This window comes from Gekko japonicus, unplaced genomic scaffold, assembly GCF_001447785.1.
Source record: "Gekko japonicus isolate JY-2015 unplaced genomic scaffold, Gekko_japonicus_V1.1 scaffold2354, whole genome shotgun sequence".
NCBI classification, from domain to species: domain Eukaryota; kingdom Metazoa; phylum Chordata; class Lepidosauria; order Squamata; family Gekkonidae; genus Gekko; species Gekko japonicus.
In genome coordinates, this window is record NW_015165314.1 from 96,003 (window position 1) to 111,090 (window position 15,088).

A 15,088-nucleotide genomic window follows, 5' to 3' on the forward strand; every position below is an offset into this window, starting at 1 on the left:
GCCCCGCCCCGCCGCGCCGCGCCGCGCCGCGCCGCGCCGTTCCAGTGAGGCGTTCGGAGGCACCGGCGCGGTCCCGCCCTTCTGCGCCTCACAACAGCCCCGTGAGGTAGGCCCGGCGGCGCAGAGGGGGGGGAAGGGCCCTTGGGAAAGGGGGATTGAGAGTGTTTGTGTGTGTGCGCGTGGGGGGGATTGTGGACTGCGTGGAAGATCCAGCCCTTATCGCTGAGCGGGATGCGTTGCCAACCTCCAGGAGGCACCTGGAGATCGCCTGCTGTTAACCGCCGATCTCCAGGCGACCGCGATCAGTTCCCCTGGAGAAAATAGCCACCTGAGGCTCCACTCCCGAAACCTCCAGGCATTTCCCAACCCAGAGCTGGAAAACCTAGCCTGGGACAATGGGGGAGGGGGGAGACCACCAAGCCTCCATTGCATCCACACAACAACCCTGCGAGGTAAGTCACATGGAATGGAAGGAGGCTAAGCCCAGGCCACCCAGTGGGGATCTGGACCCTGGGCCTACTTAGCCACCTCCTGCTCTCCGGTCTGGTGGCTCATCTTGCGCCTTGAGCAGTGTTCTTTCCAAGTTTAAGGACGCTCTGGGCGGTCTTCTCCACCGTTTCATCCTCACAACAGCCCTGTGAGATAGGTTAGGGTGAGAGTGTGTGACTGGCCCAAGGTCACCCAGCGGGCTTCCGTGGCACAAATGGGGATTCTATTCCAGGTCTGCCAGATCCTAGTCCGGGAGTGTCAAACATACAGCACGCGGGCCGAAAGCAGCCCGTCCGGGGCCCTTATCTGGCCTGCAAGCAACTGGTCATTACCTTTATTGTCAGATGACAGAAGGCTGGGCATTATGTCCCCGTATAGTGCCCCAGTGCTAATGTGTAGGGCGGTGGAAGTGTGAGGGCAGGCTTCAGGGAACTACTTCGAGGAAATACTGTGTTAATGCTTTAAGCATGGTTGTATTTTGAGTAAAAATTAATATTGCTAATTGGGTTGGCCTGTGTCCTTTTATAAAGTTTCTATCCCTGGTTCCTGGTGAAACACAAATCTGCCTGCGTGTTCCCGTTGCCGAATTGGAAGTATGCAGTCAGAGTCCAACGAGTTAGAGGAATATCTGTTTAATGCATTGAAACGGGGAATACAGGGCTGAGTACCTTTAACACTTCAGCAATCCCAAAGCTGTATTCTCCCATAACCAGGAAGGGCAGAAGGTCTTATACCCCAAATGACATCACTTATGGTTTACACATTAAAGGGTCTCTAATTGTTTCCGTGTGCCTTGGTGTTTAGTCATGCCAGCCACATGACCACGGAAATGTCTTCGGACAGCACTGGCTCTTCAGCTTTGAAACGGAGATGAGCATCGCAACCCTAGAGTCGGATTTACCTTTTTAATTGGTACCAGGCAGTTAACATCATACAAAGCATCATTTGACTTTAAACCTTACTATTGGTCTCTCCTTATACTGGTCATGTATTGCCAGTGATTGCATTTGTTTATCTGTTCCCCAGGACAATGGGAACATTAGAGAACACTGGGTTCCTTTCTGACCTCCATACGGAGAGCTAGCTGATAAGGGCTGTGGATCACATTAAACTTCGTCCTCGGCGTCCTTGCAACTTACGCAGTCCATTTCTATTGCATCCTAATTCCATCTACGGAGGCTTCTAATAATACTTGTGGCTTAATATGGCTTCTTATACAAAACATGCAGTTATAAAATATATATTCTGCAGTAAGTTTCTCTAATCAGAAGATTCTAGGGTACATACCGAGATCTGGCTCCATTATGATTAAACTTTTGAAGGCACAGTGACAGCTGTCAGCATATAAACATGTCAGGGGAAATGTCAGAACCCAGATTCAGAAATCACAATTCATTTTTCCCTTGTCCTACACTGGCATTACGTTTTATGGCCCACACGGCCGGCCCGACAAACTGAGATTTATGTCAGATCTGGCCCTCGTAACAAATGAGTTCAGCATCTTTGGGCGCGATCACACACTCTAAATAGTCCCCTTTCCAACTGGATTTTACTGAACTAGCAAAATCCAGCTGGAATGTGCATTAAAAGTGGATTACTTAGGGTGTGTGACGCCGGACATGCTTTACTACTGCACCACACTGGGTGAAATGGAGGGGTGGAAATGTCAGTATTTGAGGCTAAAAGGAAGGGGGCTGTGAGGCTGTGTCAGAATGCGCTGGGAGCTTCTTTCCCAATTCAAAGTACTTGCATAATCTACCCACCCCCACCCCATAAAGATAGCTCAAGATGGGTAGCCGCGTTAGCCTGTCTAGAGCAACAGAAAAGAGTACTGTAGAGGTGAGCAGTGACTCACGAAAGCGCCTAACCTGCCACACGTTTTGTTACTCTTTAAGGCACTACTAGACACTTGCTCCTTTCTACACACCCCGTAAATATTTCTTATGTCCATGCTACTAAACCCAAGCCTGGCTTTCAGCTTAAAAATACTTGGGAACGGCTACAATGAGAATGTGCAGCAGCAACTCCCCTTTGTACAGCGGAGTAAGTTAAGCACTAGAACCTGGGAGATCCAATGGAAGCTGATGGGCAGTAGGTTCGGGACGGACAAAAGGAAATACTACTTTACACAGAGAGTGATTCAAATGTGGAATTCGCTGCCAGAGGATGTAGTGATGGCCACAGGAGCGAACAGCTTGAAAAGGGGATTCATGGAGGAGAGGTCTATCAGTGGCTACTAAAGGGAACCGCCACATTCAGAGGCACCAAACCTATGAATCCCAGAGTCAGGAGGCAACATCAGGGATGGACCCTCACTGGTCTGATCCAGCAGGGCTCTTCGGATGTTCCTATGAAGGCCTCGGCCTCTCTGCCCTGTTGTTGGCTCTCCAGAATGAAACTAGCTGGCCACTGGGTGAGACAGGATGCTGGACTGGATGGGCCACTGGTCTGATGTTCTTATGAAGGCCTCGGCCTCTCTGCCCTGCTGTTGGACCTCCAGAGGAACTGGTTGGCCCCTGTGTGAGACAGGATGCCGGACTAGATGGACCCTCACTGGTCTGATCCAGCAGGGCTCCTCTGACGCTCTTAAGAACACAAACCTCTGTATAGGCTGATTTCAGCACCTCAGCACTAGCCGTAAGGTCAATGCCCCGCTGTGCTCTATAGAAATCTTGGGGAAATTAAGTTCTGCTCCCAAACCAAGGTTAGGAGGCGAGCAGGGGTCAGAACGAAAAGGATCGGAACAGAAGGACCGGCCAAGAGGCTCTAGGATTCTTTATTGAGAAACCTGAAACTTATATTTTCTCTTTCAACTGTAATTTTCTCTTTCTGACTCCAACCCCCTTCCTCCCCACCCCCCATCTTCCAAAGTCTCTCTCCGGCCCATGCTTCTTTGGGGCCTTCGCTCGACTGAAGCATCAGCTCTCGGCTTTCTTGTCTTGCTCTACAGTGGGCTGTGGCAGTGGCGGCAGTGGCTGCTCCTCCTCCTTCTCCTCCTCCTTCTCCTCCGGGGTGGGTGAGCTCGGGTCAGCCGTCTTCGTCTCCATCGCTGGCTCCTCTGGAGACGGGGTTCCCTGCTTGGCCGGGACTGGCTTGCTGGCGGACCCCTCGTCGGAGCTGCTGCTGCTAGTCCCGCCTTCCTTGCTCTGCAGCTCCTAAGGGAGAAACCGGGGACGAGACAGGAGGGTAGAAACGACCGGTGCGAATGCGGCCACATCCTCACACCGGGCAACTCTGTTCCGAGATGCATCTACCCCTCTGGTTTTTTTAAAACTGATCCGAACAGAAAAAGAAACGTAATGGTCAAGAGTGGCGAGTCTACACATCAGCATCTATAAGAAGGTTTTAACAAGGGAATTGGATAAACGTATGGAGCAGAGGCCCATCAGTGGCTATTAGCCACAAGGTATAGATAGGAACTCTCCGTCTGGGGCAAGGGATGCTCTGTATTCTTGGTGCTTGGGGGGGGGGCAACAGTGTGAGGGCTTCTAGTGTCCTGGCCCCCCTGGTGGACCTCCTGACGGCACCTGGTGTTTCTGGCCACTGTGTGACACAGAGTGTTGGACTGGATCAGCCATTGGCCTGATCCAACATTGCCTTCTCTTATGTCCTTATGTCTGGGGAAAGTGATGCTCTGTATTCTTGGTGCTTGGGGGGGGGCAACTGTGGAAGGGTTTCTAATGTCCTGGCCCCACTGCTGGACCTCCTGAGGGCACCTGGTATTTTTGGCCACTGTGTGACACAGAGTTTTGGACTGGATGGGCCATTGGCCTGATCCAACATTGGCTTCTGTTATGTTCTTATATGGAACGGAGGTCCATCAGTGGCTATTAGCCACAAGGTATAGATAGGAACTCTCGGTCTGGGGCAAGGGATGCTCTGTATTCTTGGTGCTTGGGGGGGAGGCAACAGTGGGAGGGCTTCTAGTGTCCTGGCCCCACTGCTGGACCTCCTGATGGCACCTGGTGTTTTTGGCCACTGTGTGACACAGAGTGTTAGACTGGATGGGCCACTGGCCTGATCCAACATTGGCTTTTCTTATGTTCTTAACATCTATTAACAGCTCGTTTAAAGTCCGGTAGCACCTTTTTAGAGACCTACCAAGATCTTCAAGGTTTGCGCTTTCCAGAGTCCAATCTCTGACAAAGTTTTGATTGGATAGAGCTCTAACTATGGCATTCCACAGAAATCTTACTCATCTCTAGGGCTACTGGACTGCAAATACGTAAAAACATGCCTATACGCCATGTATTCAAATGCTGATACGGTTGTAAAGCCCACTGGATCACGGGAGGTGGGCATTTAATTCTCCAGTGTCGGCTGGAACGAAAGTCCTTTAGCATCGGTAACAGAATGGAGGGTCCATTTTTGTCGACCACCTTTTAGCCTCCAGGAGACAAGCAAAGGGTTTAAAATCTCCCTCCAAGGAGGTTAAGGTGGCACACACTGATCTCTTCCTGTGGCCTATTTTATACTCGAAAGTCTGTGTGGCAGGTTTGGCTGTGGGAGCTTGGAAGAGCTCACATGCCATATTTGTAACCACCAGGGCTATTTTGGGGCAGGAACACATCGGAACAGTGTTCCGGCTGACTTCTGAGCTGGCCACGCCTACAGCTTCCCCCCCCCCCCAAGTTCCCCACAAGTCGCGGGACACCTGGGGATGCCGATCCTGGGAGGGAGCTGCGCTGTCAGGGGTGTGGCCTAACAGGCTAATGACTCTGCTGTTGGGTGTGGCCTATTATGCTAATGAGTTCCTGCTGGGCTTTTTCTACCCAAAAAGCCCTGGTAACCACACCATGCCACAATGATTCTTATCCTCTGGCCTTTCAAGATCTGCCTTTCAAGTTCTAATCACTGGCAGCTCGGCCGGAAGGCAACCGGCCCGGGTATTTACCTGACTCTCCGAGCCAGCCCATTTGAACCTGGCATGCACGGCAGGGAACACCCCAAACCAAAAAACTGAAGCCTTGATACTAATGCAGGTGGGCGGGGAGGGGACTGATGCCCAATGCTCTCCCTGAGCTGCGGAGTCCCGTGAGCCAAAATCCTACATTAAAGCTGCGAGCGAGCGATTTGGCTGCACGGCAGGAGCCGGAAGGACGTAAGCCGGAAGCTGCAGCCGGAAGAGCAGTCACGCGCAGAAGGAAACATCAAGCCTGCCGGAGGTGGTCGCCAGTTAACCAGAAGACCCCAGAATAACACCCGTAGCCCGCCGGAAGAAGAACGTGCCGCCAACAGTGTGTCGGTAGGTAGTCCCCCCCCCCCTTGTGAAATTGTGGCCCTAGGTAGGTGAACCACTACTACACTAGTAGCAGTATACTGTAAACCACTCTGAGACCCATTAGGGGTCATGGGCGGTATATTAAGTCCAATGTAAATAAAATAAAAATAAATGAAATAAAAAATAAATCAGTCTGCTGCCCAGGAGCCCTCCTCCCTGAAGCTAAGGCCAAAACGGGTGAGCCGGAGGCTAAAAAACTTTCTGAGTTGGCTCACGCTCACTCAGCTCAGAGGGAGGACTGCCACGTCCCCTCGGACTGGCGGCTGGAAGGAGGCAGCCCCCCCCCCCCGAGCGCTGTTACCTTGGCGGGCCAGGGCCCCTCCAGGCTGGAATCCAGCAGGGAGCTCTCTGCCCCGAAGCTCTCCTCTTCCTCCGGCACGCTGATGAAGATGGTGGGCGTCTCCGCCTCCGGCACGTCCTCGTCCACGGAGCCCTCGGCGGGGGGGAGCGGGGTGGGCGGGGCCGCCGGGCGGGGGGGCTGCTGCAGCTGCTGCTTCAATTTCTGCTCCTCCTCCAGCTGGCGCTTGAGGGCCTTCTCCTGGGCCAGGCGCAGGGCAATGAGGTCCTGCGACACCCGGGGCAGGAGGGGGAGGGGCTCCACGTCCTCCTGGGCGGGGAGAGAAGGGGCCTGCAGAAAGACACACACACCCCAGTCACTACCTGGTTCGGGCCTACTGAGGGCCAGTGCCTGACTTGTGAGGAGCTGGGCCTTCAGTGGTAGAGCCTCTGCTTGGCATGCAGAAGGACCCAGGTTCAATCCCCGGCATCTCCAGGTAAAAGGACCAGGCAGGAGGGGATGGGAAAGGCCTCCGCCTGAGACCCTGGAGAGCCATGAAGAGGGGCTTTAGCTCAGTGGAAGGTCCCAGGTTCAATCCCCGGCATCTCCAGGTAAAAGGACCAGGCAGGAGGGGATGGGAAAGGCCTCCGCCTGAGACCCTGGAGAGCCATGAAGAGGGGCTTTAGCTCAGTGGAAGGTCCCAGGTTCAATCCCCGGCATCTCCAGGTAAAAGGACCAGGCAGGAGGGGATGGGAAAGGCCTCCGCCTGAGACCCTGGAGAGCCATGAAGAGGGGCTTTAGCTCAGTGGAAGGTCCCAGGTTCAATCCCCGGCATCTCCAGGTAAAAGGACCAGGCAGGAGGGGAGGGGATGGGAAAGACCTCTGCCTAAGACCCTGGAGAGCTATGAAGTGGGGTCGTGGTTCAGTGGAAGGAGAACATCTGCTTAGCAGGCAGAACGTCCCAGGTTCAATTGCCGGCATCTCCAGTTAAAAGGACCAGGCAGGAGGGGATGGGAAAGACCTCCGCCTGAGACCCTGGAGAGCCGCTGCCAGTCTGACTAGACGACTTTGTTGGAGTGAGTTTCCCAGGACTTATGGCTATTGCAAAGAAACTGCATCTCCTGTGACTGGCACCCATGCCAGGCCTCCAAAGTCCGGCCTCGCCCTGCCCGCCCACCAAATTTTGCAACCGCACAGAAGCCGTGTGTTTCCAAAAAACAAGAGTCGCTGCATTTTATCATAGAATCCTAGAGTTGGAAGGGGCCATCCAGATCGTCTAGTCTGACCCCCTGCCGCATGCAGGACCAGCCTAGAGTATTTCTGACAAATATTCGTCCAGCCTCTTCTTTAAAGCTGCGGGCAAAGGGGAGCTCCCCACCTCCCTTGGCAGCTAATTCCACCTTGGAACCACTCTGACCGCGAAGAAGTGTTTCCTAATATCCAGCCGATGCCTTTCTGCACGTAATTTAAACCCGTTGCTTCGGGTCCTGCCCTCTGCTGCCAACTGGAACAGCTCCTGGCCTTCCTCCAAATGACAGCCTTTCAAATATTTAAAGAGAGCAATCATGCCCCCCTCAGTCTCCTCCGAACTAAACGTTCCCAGGGCCCTCAGCCTTTCCTCGCAGGGCTCGGTCTCCAGACCCCCGATCATCCTCGCCACTCTCTTTACAGAAACTCCCATTTGCAAAGTTTGGGCTGGAAGACCCCCCCACACCCTCCCAGCGATCCTTCTCCCCTCGTATTTCCAGCACCACCACCACCCCCCAAAAAACAACAACCCTGCATGCATTCATTGCAGTGGTGCCAGAGGCCCCCGTCTCGTGCTCCGACCGACCTCTCTCTCTCTCCTCGGCGCCTTGCTGCTCCTGGGCACAGCCGTGCCCCGCCCTTCCTCCAGCAGCTGAGGGTCTTTCCCTTCCAGGTCTTGCTTGCCGCTGGCCTCCAGGATGGCCATGGTGGAGTTGGGGATGTGGGCTTGCTGGGGGAGGAGAAGCAGAGGGCAGAGGCCTTGTTATACAGAGGTCAGCGCTGCTGCAAGGGGTGCCTACAGCCAGCGCGGGGTAGTGGTTAAGAGTGGAAGAAGCAGAAGCAGAGATTGGATCTATACCCCACCCTTCACTACACAAGGGAGTCTCAGAGTGGCTTACAAACTCCTTTCCCTTCCCCTCCCCACTACAGACACCCTGGGAGGTAGGTGGGGCTGAGAGAGCTCTTTCGAGAACTGCCCTTGAGAGAACAGCTCTGAAATAACTTGTGACTGACCCAAGGTCACACCAGCAGCTGCAAGTGAGGAGTGGGGAATCAAACCCGGCTCTCCCAGATTAGAGTCCCCTCCCCCTCTACAATCCCCATTCCTCCTCCACACGAAGCCTGCTGGGCGACCTTGGGCCAGTCACGATTCTCTCAGAGCTCTCTCCGCCCCACCTACTTTACAAGCTGCCTGTCGTGGGGAGAGGAAGGGAAGGCGATTGTAAGATGCTTTGGGACCCAAGGTAGAGAAGAAGGAGAAGAGATTGGATTTATACCCCACCCTTCACTGCCCGAAGGAGTCTCAGAGCGGCTTACAACCTCTTTTGCCTTCCCCTCCACACAACAGACACCCTGTGAGGCAGGTGGGGCTGAGAGAGCTCTTTCACCTACCTCACAAGGTGCCTGTTATGGGGAGAGGAAGGGAAGGCGATTGTAAGCCATTTTGAGACTCCTTCTGGTAGACCAAAGCAGGGTATAAAAATCTACTCTTTTTCTCCTTGCGCTCGGCAAGAAGAAGAGAAGAGATTGGATTTATACCCTGCACTTCACTACCTGAGGGAGTCTCAGAGTGGCTTACAACCTCCTTTCCTCTCCCCTCCCCACAACAGACACCCTGTGTGAGGTAGGTGGGGCTGAGAGAGCTCTCTAGAGAACAGCCCTTGAGAGAACAGCTCCGAGAGAACTTGTGACTGACCCAAGGTCACACCAGCAGCTGCACACGGAGAAGTGGGGAATCAAACCCGGTTCTCCCAGATTAGAGTCCGCGCTCTTAACCACTACACCAACCTGGCTCCAAGTAGTGGTTCTGGTCTGCAATTCAATTCCTCTCCTTCTTAAACCCCTCCCCTCCAATCTACTCGAGACACTCTCCTTGAGCAGTGATGGTGGAAAATGCCGTCAATTCGCAGCCGACTTACAGCCACCCACCGGTCCGGTTTTCAAGGCAAGAGACCTTCCGAGGTCTGCTGCTGCGTCGCGACCCCGGTCCTTCCTTAGTGGCCTCCTGTCCAAGCGCTAACCAGGGTGCCTTCAAGCCTCCTCCCGCTCTGCGCCCCGGAGGACCCCGCGTTCAGCGGTTCCGGCCGCGGTTCTGGCCCGTACCTGGTGCGGGGTGAAGGAGCGGACGTGGGCCAGCAGGGGCTCCCGCAGCTCCGGGCATTTCTCAAAGACGGCGTTCAGCTGCTGGGGGGGCAACTGGAGGATGACCTGGAAGGACTGGGGCTTGGTCCGCTGGCAGCACTTGATGAAGCCCTCCCACACCTTGGGGTACTTCCACACCTGGGGGGAGGGAAGCAGAGGAGGAAAGTGGAACGGAAACCGGCCCGCCTCGAAGGGCCATTTGTAAGGACTATGAATCCTCTGACTTGCACAATACAGCTCTTAACTAGCAGTTCCTGCAGGCCTGTAGCTACAGCGGGGCATTCCGGGGCTAGGCCCCCCGACTTACTGGCAAGGCCCCCCTACTTCCCATCCAGTCCAGGGGCCCCCCAGTGGTGGCAGAGGCAGGGAAGGAGCCGGCTGTTCCTTAATTCGATTAGCCAGTGCCCCTTAAGGAATTTAAATCCCCCCCTTATAAAAAATCCAGGCTACGGGCCTGAGTTCATGGAGTGCCTCAGGTGCCAGATGGCCCGGTTGATTTTCTTAAAAGTGTCCCTTCCCCAGCCACCATCTTCCAAAAGTCAGCACCTGCGTGGGTCGGCATGTGCCACAGCGAGCGCGACCAATCTTCCCTTGAGGCCAAAAAAAAATTCCGTCCATGTGCCGGTCACGTTGATCCCGTTCTGCCCACGGGGCAAAGTCTATATATTCGGTGGATTGATTTATCCACGGCTTTCCCTTTCCCAGCCCGCCCACCACCCCAAAGCGAGAGCTGCCTCTTGCGAGGTTAGTCCGAAGCCTGTCTAGTCCAGGGGGACCTTCCCAGCAGTGGACGGCCAAGGAAACAGCCCTGTGTTTGGTACTCAAAGGTAGGCAGCTGCTGAACATGGAGGCTCTAGTCACTTGTCATGCTCCCTCTAAGCTGTGGAGTCTTGTGAGCAAAAATCCTACTTTGCGAGCGACTGGCATTAATGTTGTGAGCGACTGATTTGGCCGCTGCATAAATTAGTTTGCTCTGGAGCCCTCCTTCCTGATCGGAGACAGAAATGTGTGAGCCGGAGGCTAAAAACCTGTGAGCTGGCTCAGACTAACTCAGCTTAGAGGGAACACTGGGGGTAGCTCTCCACCCCTTAATGCATGCGGTTAAATTGATAATCGCACCTGGGGCGTGCAAGAACTCCCTCCAGGCGACCACCAGGCAGGAAGAAGTTTGGTAAGTTAGTCGGAGACTAAAAACCTGTGAGCTGGCTCACACTAACTCCGCTTAGAGGGAGCACTGGGGGTAGCTCCTCACCCCTTAATACATGCGTTAAATTGATAATCGCCTGGGACGAGAAAGAATTCCCTCCAGGTGATCACCAGGCAGGAAGAAGTTGGGTAAGTTAGTCGGAGACTAAAAACCTGTGAGCTGGCTCACACTAACTCCGCTTAGAGGGAGCACTGGGGGTAGCTCCTCACCCCTTAATACATGCGTTAAATTGATAATCGCCTGGGACGAGAAAGAATTCCCTCCAGGTGATCACTAGGCAGGAAGAAGCTGGGTAAATGTGTGAGCCGGAGGCTAAAAACCTGTGAGCTGGCTCACACTAACTCCGCTTAGAGGGAGCAGTGCTTGTCAACGCTATTTCGTTGATGTCCTTCATTGTCTGCCTTTCTTGTTGAGACTAACGGCCACTGACAGACTTCCTGTCTGAAATCAGAGCCGTCAGCGGGGCAAGCCATAAACTGCAGAGGCCCAACTTAAATCCCCGCCCAACTGTCCCGCTTTCTAGGGGACTGTGGGCCAATTGCAACCTAGCATGGTTGCCGTGGAGATAAAATGCAGGAACGGCAAACTGGCGGCACCTCCGGGGAAGGGCGGGGTTAAAACACAACAGACGGAATTTGCCCGACCGTTTTTAAAAAGCTACCGGAACTCGACACACCCGTCCGTTCTCGGGCAGCAACCCACACCTCCCACTCGCTGCAGACAAGCGTTTCGGCTGCCGAGGAGACAGAAGACAGCCGCCCCGTTCTATCTGGCAAGGCATCCCTTTTCTGGAAGAGTATCAGCTTGGCTCAAGAAGGCTCATCTCTGATGTGCCAGGGGAACCGTGTGCCCGGTGGACGGAAAGCAAACGGGGCCCCGTCCGGCGCCCTCCCCCCACCTGCTTCAAGATGAGGCGGGACAGGATGTTCATGACGAAGCCACCGAGGCGCGGGTACATGGTCAGCGACTGGATCACGGTCCGCATGAGGAGCATGGGCAGCGGGTTCTGCTCCATCAGCTGCTGCATCACCACCGCCAGGACCTCCGAGGTGTAGACGTTGCGCTCGGCAAAGCACAGGTTGGTGGCTGCGGACGGGGAAAGAGGGGAGGGTTGGCTGACGGCCCAGATTGCCCCCCCCCCTAAAAGCAACGGCCATGAGATGGGAAAGAGACACCTGAGAGGAATCTCCCAAGTCACCGGCAGGTTGAGGGGGAGAAAAAAGACTTCAGTTATTGTCCCGAGCGAATGTGCGTACGAGGAAGGAACCAAAGTCCAGAACTCTAACCGATGCTCCCTCTAAGCCAGGGGTGGCCAGACTGTGGCTCGGGACCCACGTGCGGCTCTTTCACACATATTGTGTGGCTCCCGGCAGGGCGGCTGGGGAAGCGAAGGAGAGGCGTGCTTCCCTGATCGGTCTTCCCTTCCCCAGCCAGTGTTCCCCTCCCTGGGTAGGGTCAGGGGTCGTTTGGGCCCGGAGCGCGCCGGAGTGCTGCTCCGGGAGCCCAGGAGTGGGGACAAATGGTGGTGGCGGCAAGCCCCACCCCCAAGCGCCTTCTCTTTAGAGTCGTGTCGCAGCAGCAGCACGATTTCTCCATTGTATTCTATGGACCCCAGAGCACGACTCCAGAGAGAAGGGGTTTAAAGTTGGCAGGCGGGCTGGGGGGGGGGACGCGAAGAGAGAAGGGATTTAAACTTTAAACCCCTTCTCTCTTCGCTCCCCCCCCCCAGTCTGCCTTGGCAGGCCAGCTGGGGAAGGGAAAGGAAGGGAAGGCTTTTGAAGATGCCTCCCCCCCTTTTTGCCCTCCCCTTCTGACACCACTTTTGGTTGATATCAGGGGGCATGGCATATGCTAATGAGCTGTTATGCTAATAGCCTATTATACATGCTAATGAGCTCCTGCAGCTCTTTTTCTACGAAATGACTGCTGGGTAGGCTTGAGGTGGGGGGGAGCAGAGAAGAGAAAAAGAGGCTGGGTTTATACCCCGTCCTTCACGTGGAGTCTCAGAGTGGCTTACAAACGCCTTTCCCTTCCCCTCCCCACAACGGACACCGGCTGTGAGGTAGAAAGAAAGAAACTTTAACTCTAAATGTGTTCTCAAAGCCCCCTTCCCCAAGCCTACAAATATCTTTGGACAGATAACATCAATATCTGTTTTTATCCCTTGTGTTTTTATTTCTGGCAGTCTTGTTTTATGTTAATTGAACGCAAATCCGCATATTTTTCAATAAAAACACGTGTTATTTGTCCATGTGTTGCAGGTCTCAAACATCTGATGCTTATTCTGTGTGGCTCTGACGTTAAACAAGTTTGGCCACCCCTGGTCTAACCCCTGTGCCATCCCTCAAACGACAACTGCCCGCCCGCTGAAAAACTTCTTCCATGGATGTCGATTTGGGGGGGGGCCCCCGACACGAGCGGAGGAATACAATATCTGCAGCCAAGGAAGCCAGCAATGCTGGACACTCGACAGAACGGGATGCTAAGCAGGCCAACGGATTCCGTTCTGTGGAGGATAACCCCCAGCGTCCGGAATCTCTGTGCGGGGAACTCTTTGTAGCATCCGTGTGCTGCCTGTGAGCGGCTAAGCGAGAGGCACGCTACCTTCCTGGAAGCCTTACCTTTGATGATGGACTTCATGTCACACTTGGTGGAATCGATGTTGTGAAGGGCGATCAGCAGCTCTCCGGGGTTCAGCGGGGAAACCGCCGAGTTGCCTTCACCTGTCGGCAAGGGAGAAGCGTCAGCGTGGGCGGCCGCAAGGTGCGCCTAGCCTCTTAAGGGGACGGGCCCAACCGTTCAACCAGTCTCCTCCGAAACCAGTCTCTCCCCCCCACCTTTCTCTCAACCCGGCTTGCGATCCCCTCTCTGAGGAGGTCTGCCGGGCACAACCTGGGGTTTTCTGCTTGCAGTGTGGCCTCCCCCCTACCGTGCTGTGTTCCCAACAGGCGGTTGAAGACCTCTTTCACGACGATGGGATTCAGTTTGATGAGCTTTGGAAGAGCCTGGATCACTTCTTTCTGCAGGGAGGGACAGGGAGGAAACTCAAAGATCTGTTTGATTTGTCGGGGTAGTTCTGTCGGTCTGCAGTCGAACGACAGGGGTAGCCGGGGGTACTCTGTCTGGAGCACCAGAGAAGAACAAGAGTCCAGGAGCCACCTTAAAGACTGACAAAATATGTGGCAGGGGAGGAGCTTTCGGGAGGTCTTCAGATATCTGAAGTCAGCGGTGACTCACGAAAGCTCCTCCCTCGCCACATATTTTGTGAGACTTTAAGGTGGCTCCTGGACCCTTGTTCTTTTCTACTCCAGTAGGACAGCTAGGTTCGAGTCCGGGAGCCCCCCCAGAGACCGACGAGATTTTCGAGGTATGAATTTTCGAGAGTCAAAGGACTCTCGAAAATTCATACCTCGAAAATCTAGTCGGTCTCTCGGCCAATGTTCCCTCTAAGCTGTGGAAACTTGAGAGCAAAAATTCTACTTTGGAAGCTACTGGCATTAAACTTGTGAGCAAGCGGTTTGGCTACTGTATAAATTAGTCTGCTCTGGAGCCCCATCCTTCCTGAGCTAAGCCAAAAATGTGTGAGCCGGAGGCTAAAAAAACTGTGAGCTGGCTCACACTAACTCAGCTTAGAGGGAACACTGCTCTCGGCCGCTCCCGGACTCGAACCTAGCTGTTTAGATTGGTTTGACAGCAACCTGTTTCCCTGCTGTCCCCGTTTCCCCAGGAAGAGACAGCCTTGCTCCACGGGGCGCCCCCCCCGGCCTTCAAACAAAGCCTCTCTCTGGACCGCTTATTAAAGCCCCCTCTGGAACAAGACCTTCTCCCCTCCCATGTGAGTTACCACACATGGCTCCACTTCTAGCACACCCTTGGTTCCGGCTTTCCGTTGGGATTCCTTTTGCGGATCAGAGCTCCAGGCGCTTTGTCCGGCCGACAACCAACGCACGGACACGTTCGGCGCATTTATTCGTTAAGGTCATTGTATTTCGTTCTCGACAGACTGACTTTTTCGAACTGTTTCGTAGTTTCAGGCTGTATAGATTGGCTTTTATCGTGTGATGGCTACAGGTTACATGCTTTCGTGACCTCTTCTCTTGTGCTTATATTCTGTACGATGTCTTTGACTTTGATAAAATCTTTTTGGAACTTGAAGAAAAAAATTAAAGCCACCTCTAAAAGGAGCGGCAGCCAATCTTGGGCTGCCCTTTCACGCAGCGCCACCCTCTCGACTTTTTCAGTCTCTCCTAGACACACTATGGGCCTCAGCAGTCAGCACACTGGCCAATGCTGTATAATACCTAAAAGCAGGGGTCATTTCCTGCGGGATCGCACAGGAGCGGAGCGGAGCTCCCACAGTAAGGAGCCCAGGGGGCGGGCACATGCAACAGTTGGGCCACGAGGAGCAAGAAGCAGCCAGGTAAGTTGCAGAGCCCCCCCCCTG

At 54.3% G+C, this 15,088-nt stretch overlaps 2 protein-coding genes across 4 annotated transcripts in view; both read right to left on the reverse strand.

The window, feature by feature from the left end:
* DMWD (dystrophia myotonica, WD repeat containing) overlaps positions 1-1,637 on the reverse strand; it is a 10,290-nt gene extending 8,653 nt beyond the window's left edge. The window contains exon 1 of the mRNA XM_015410488.1: positions 1,629-1,637. Coding sequence (XP_015265974.1) covers positions 1,629-1,637 — 9 coding nt within the window. The remainder of the gene's footprint in view (positions 1-1,628) is intronic.
* A 1,717-nt stretch (positions 1,638-3,354) lies between these two features.
* SYMPK (symplekin) overlaps positions 3,355-15,088 on the reverse strand; it is a 39,508-nt gene continuing 27,774 nt past the window's right edge. For all 3 annotated transcript variants that reach the window (XM_015410493.1, XM_015410495.1, XM_015410494.1), the window contains 7 exons: positions 13,574-13,664; positions 13,266-13,367; positions 11,543-11,730; positions 9,399-9,575; positions 7,882-8,025; positions 6,072-6,398; positions 3,355-3,644 (listed from right to left, as the gene is read on the reverse strand). In XM_015410493.1, coding sequence (XP_015265979.1) covers positions 3,408-3,644; positions 6,072-6,398; positions 7,882-8,025; positions 9,399-9,575; positions 11,543-11,730; positions 13,266-13,367; positions 13,574-13,664 — 1,266 coding nt within the window. In that variant the 3' untranslated portion in view covers positions 3,355-3,407. The remainder of the gene's footprint in view (positions 3,645-6,071; positions 6,399-7,881; positions 8,026-9,398; positions 9,576-11,542; positions 11,731-13,265; positions 13,368-13,573; positions 13,665-15,088) is intronic.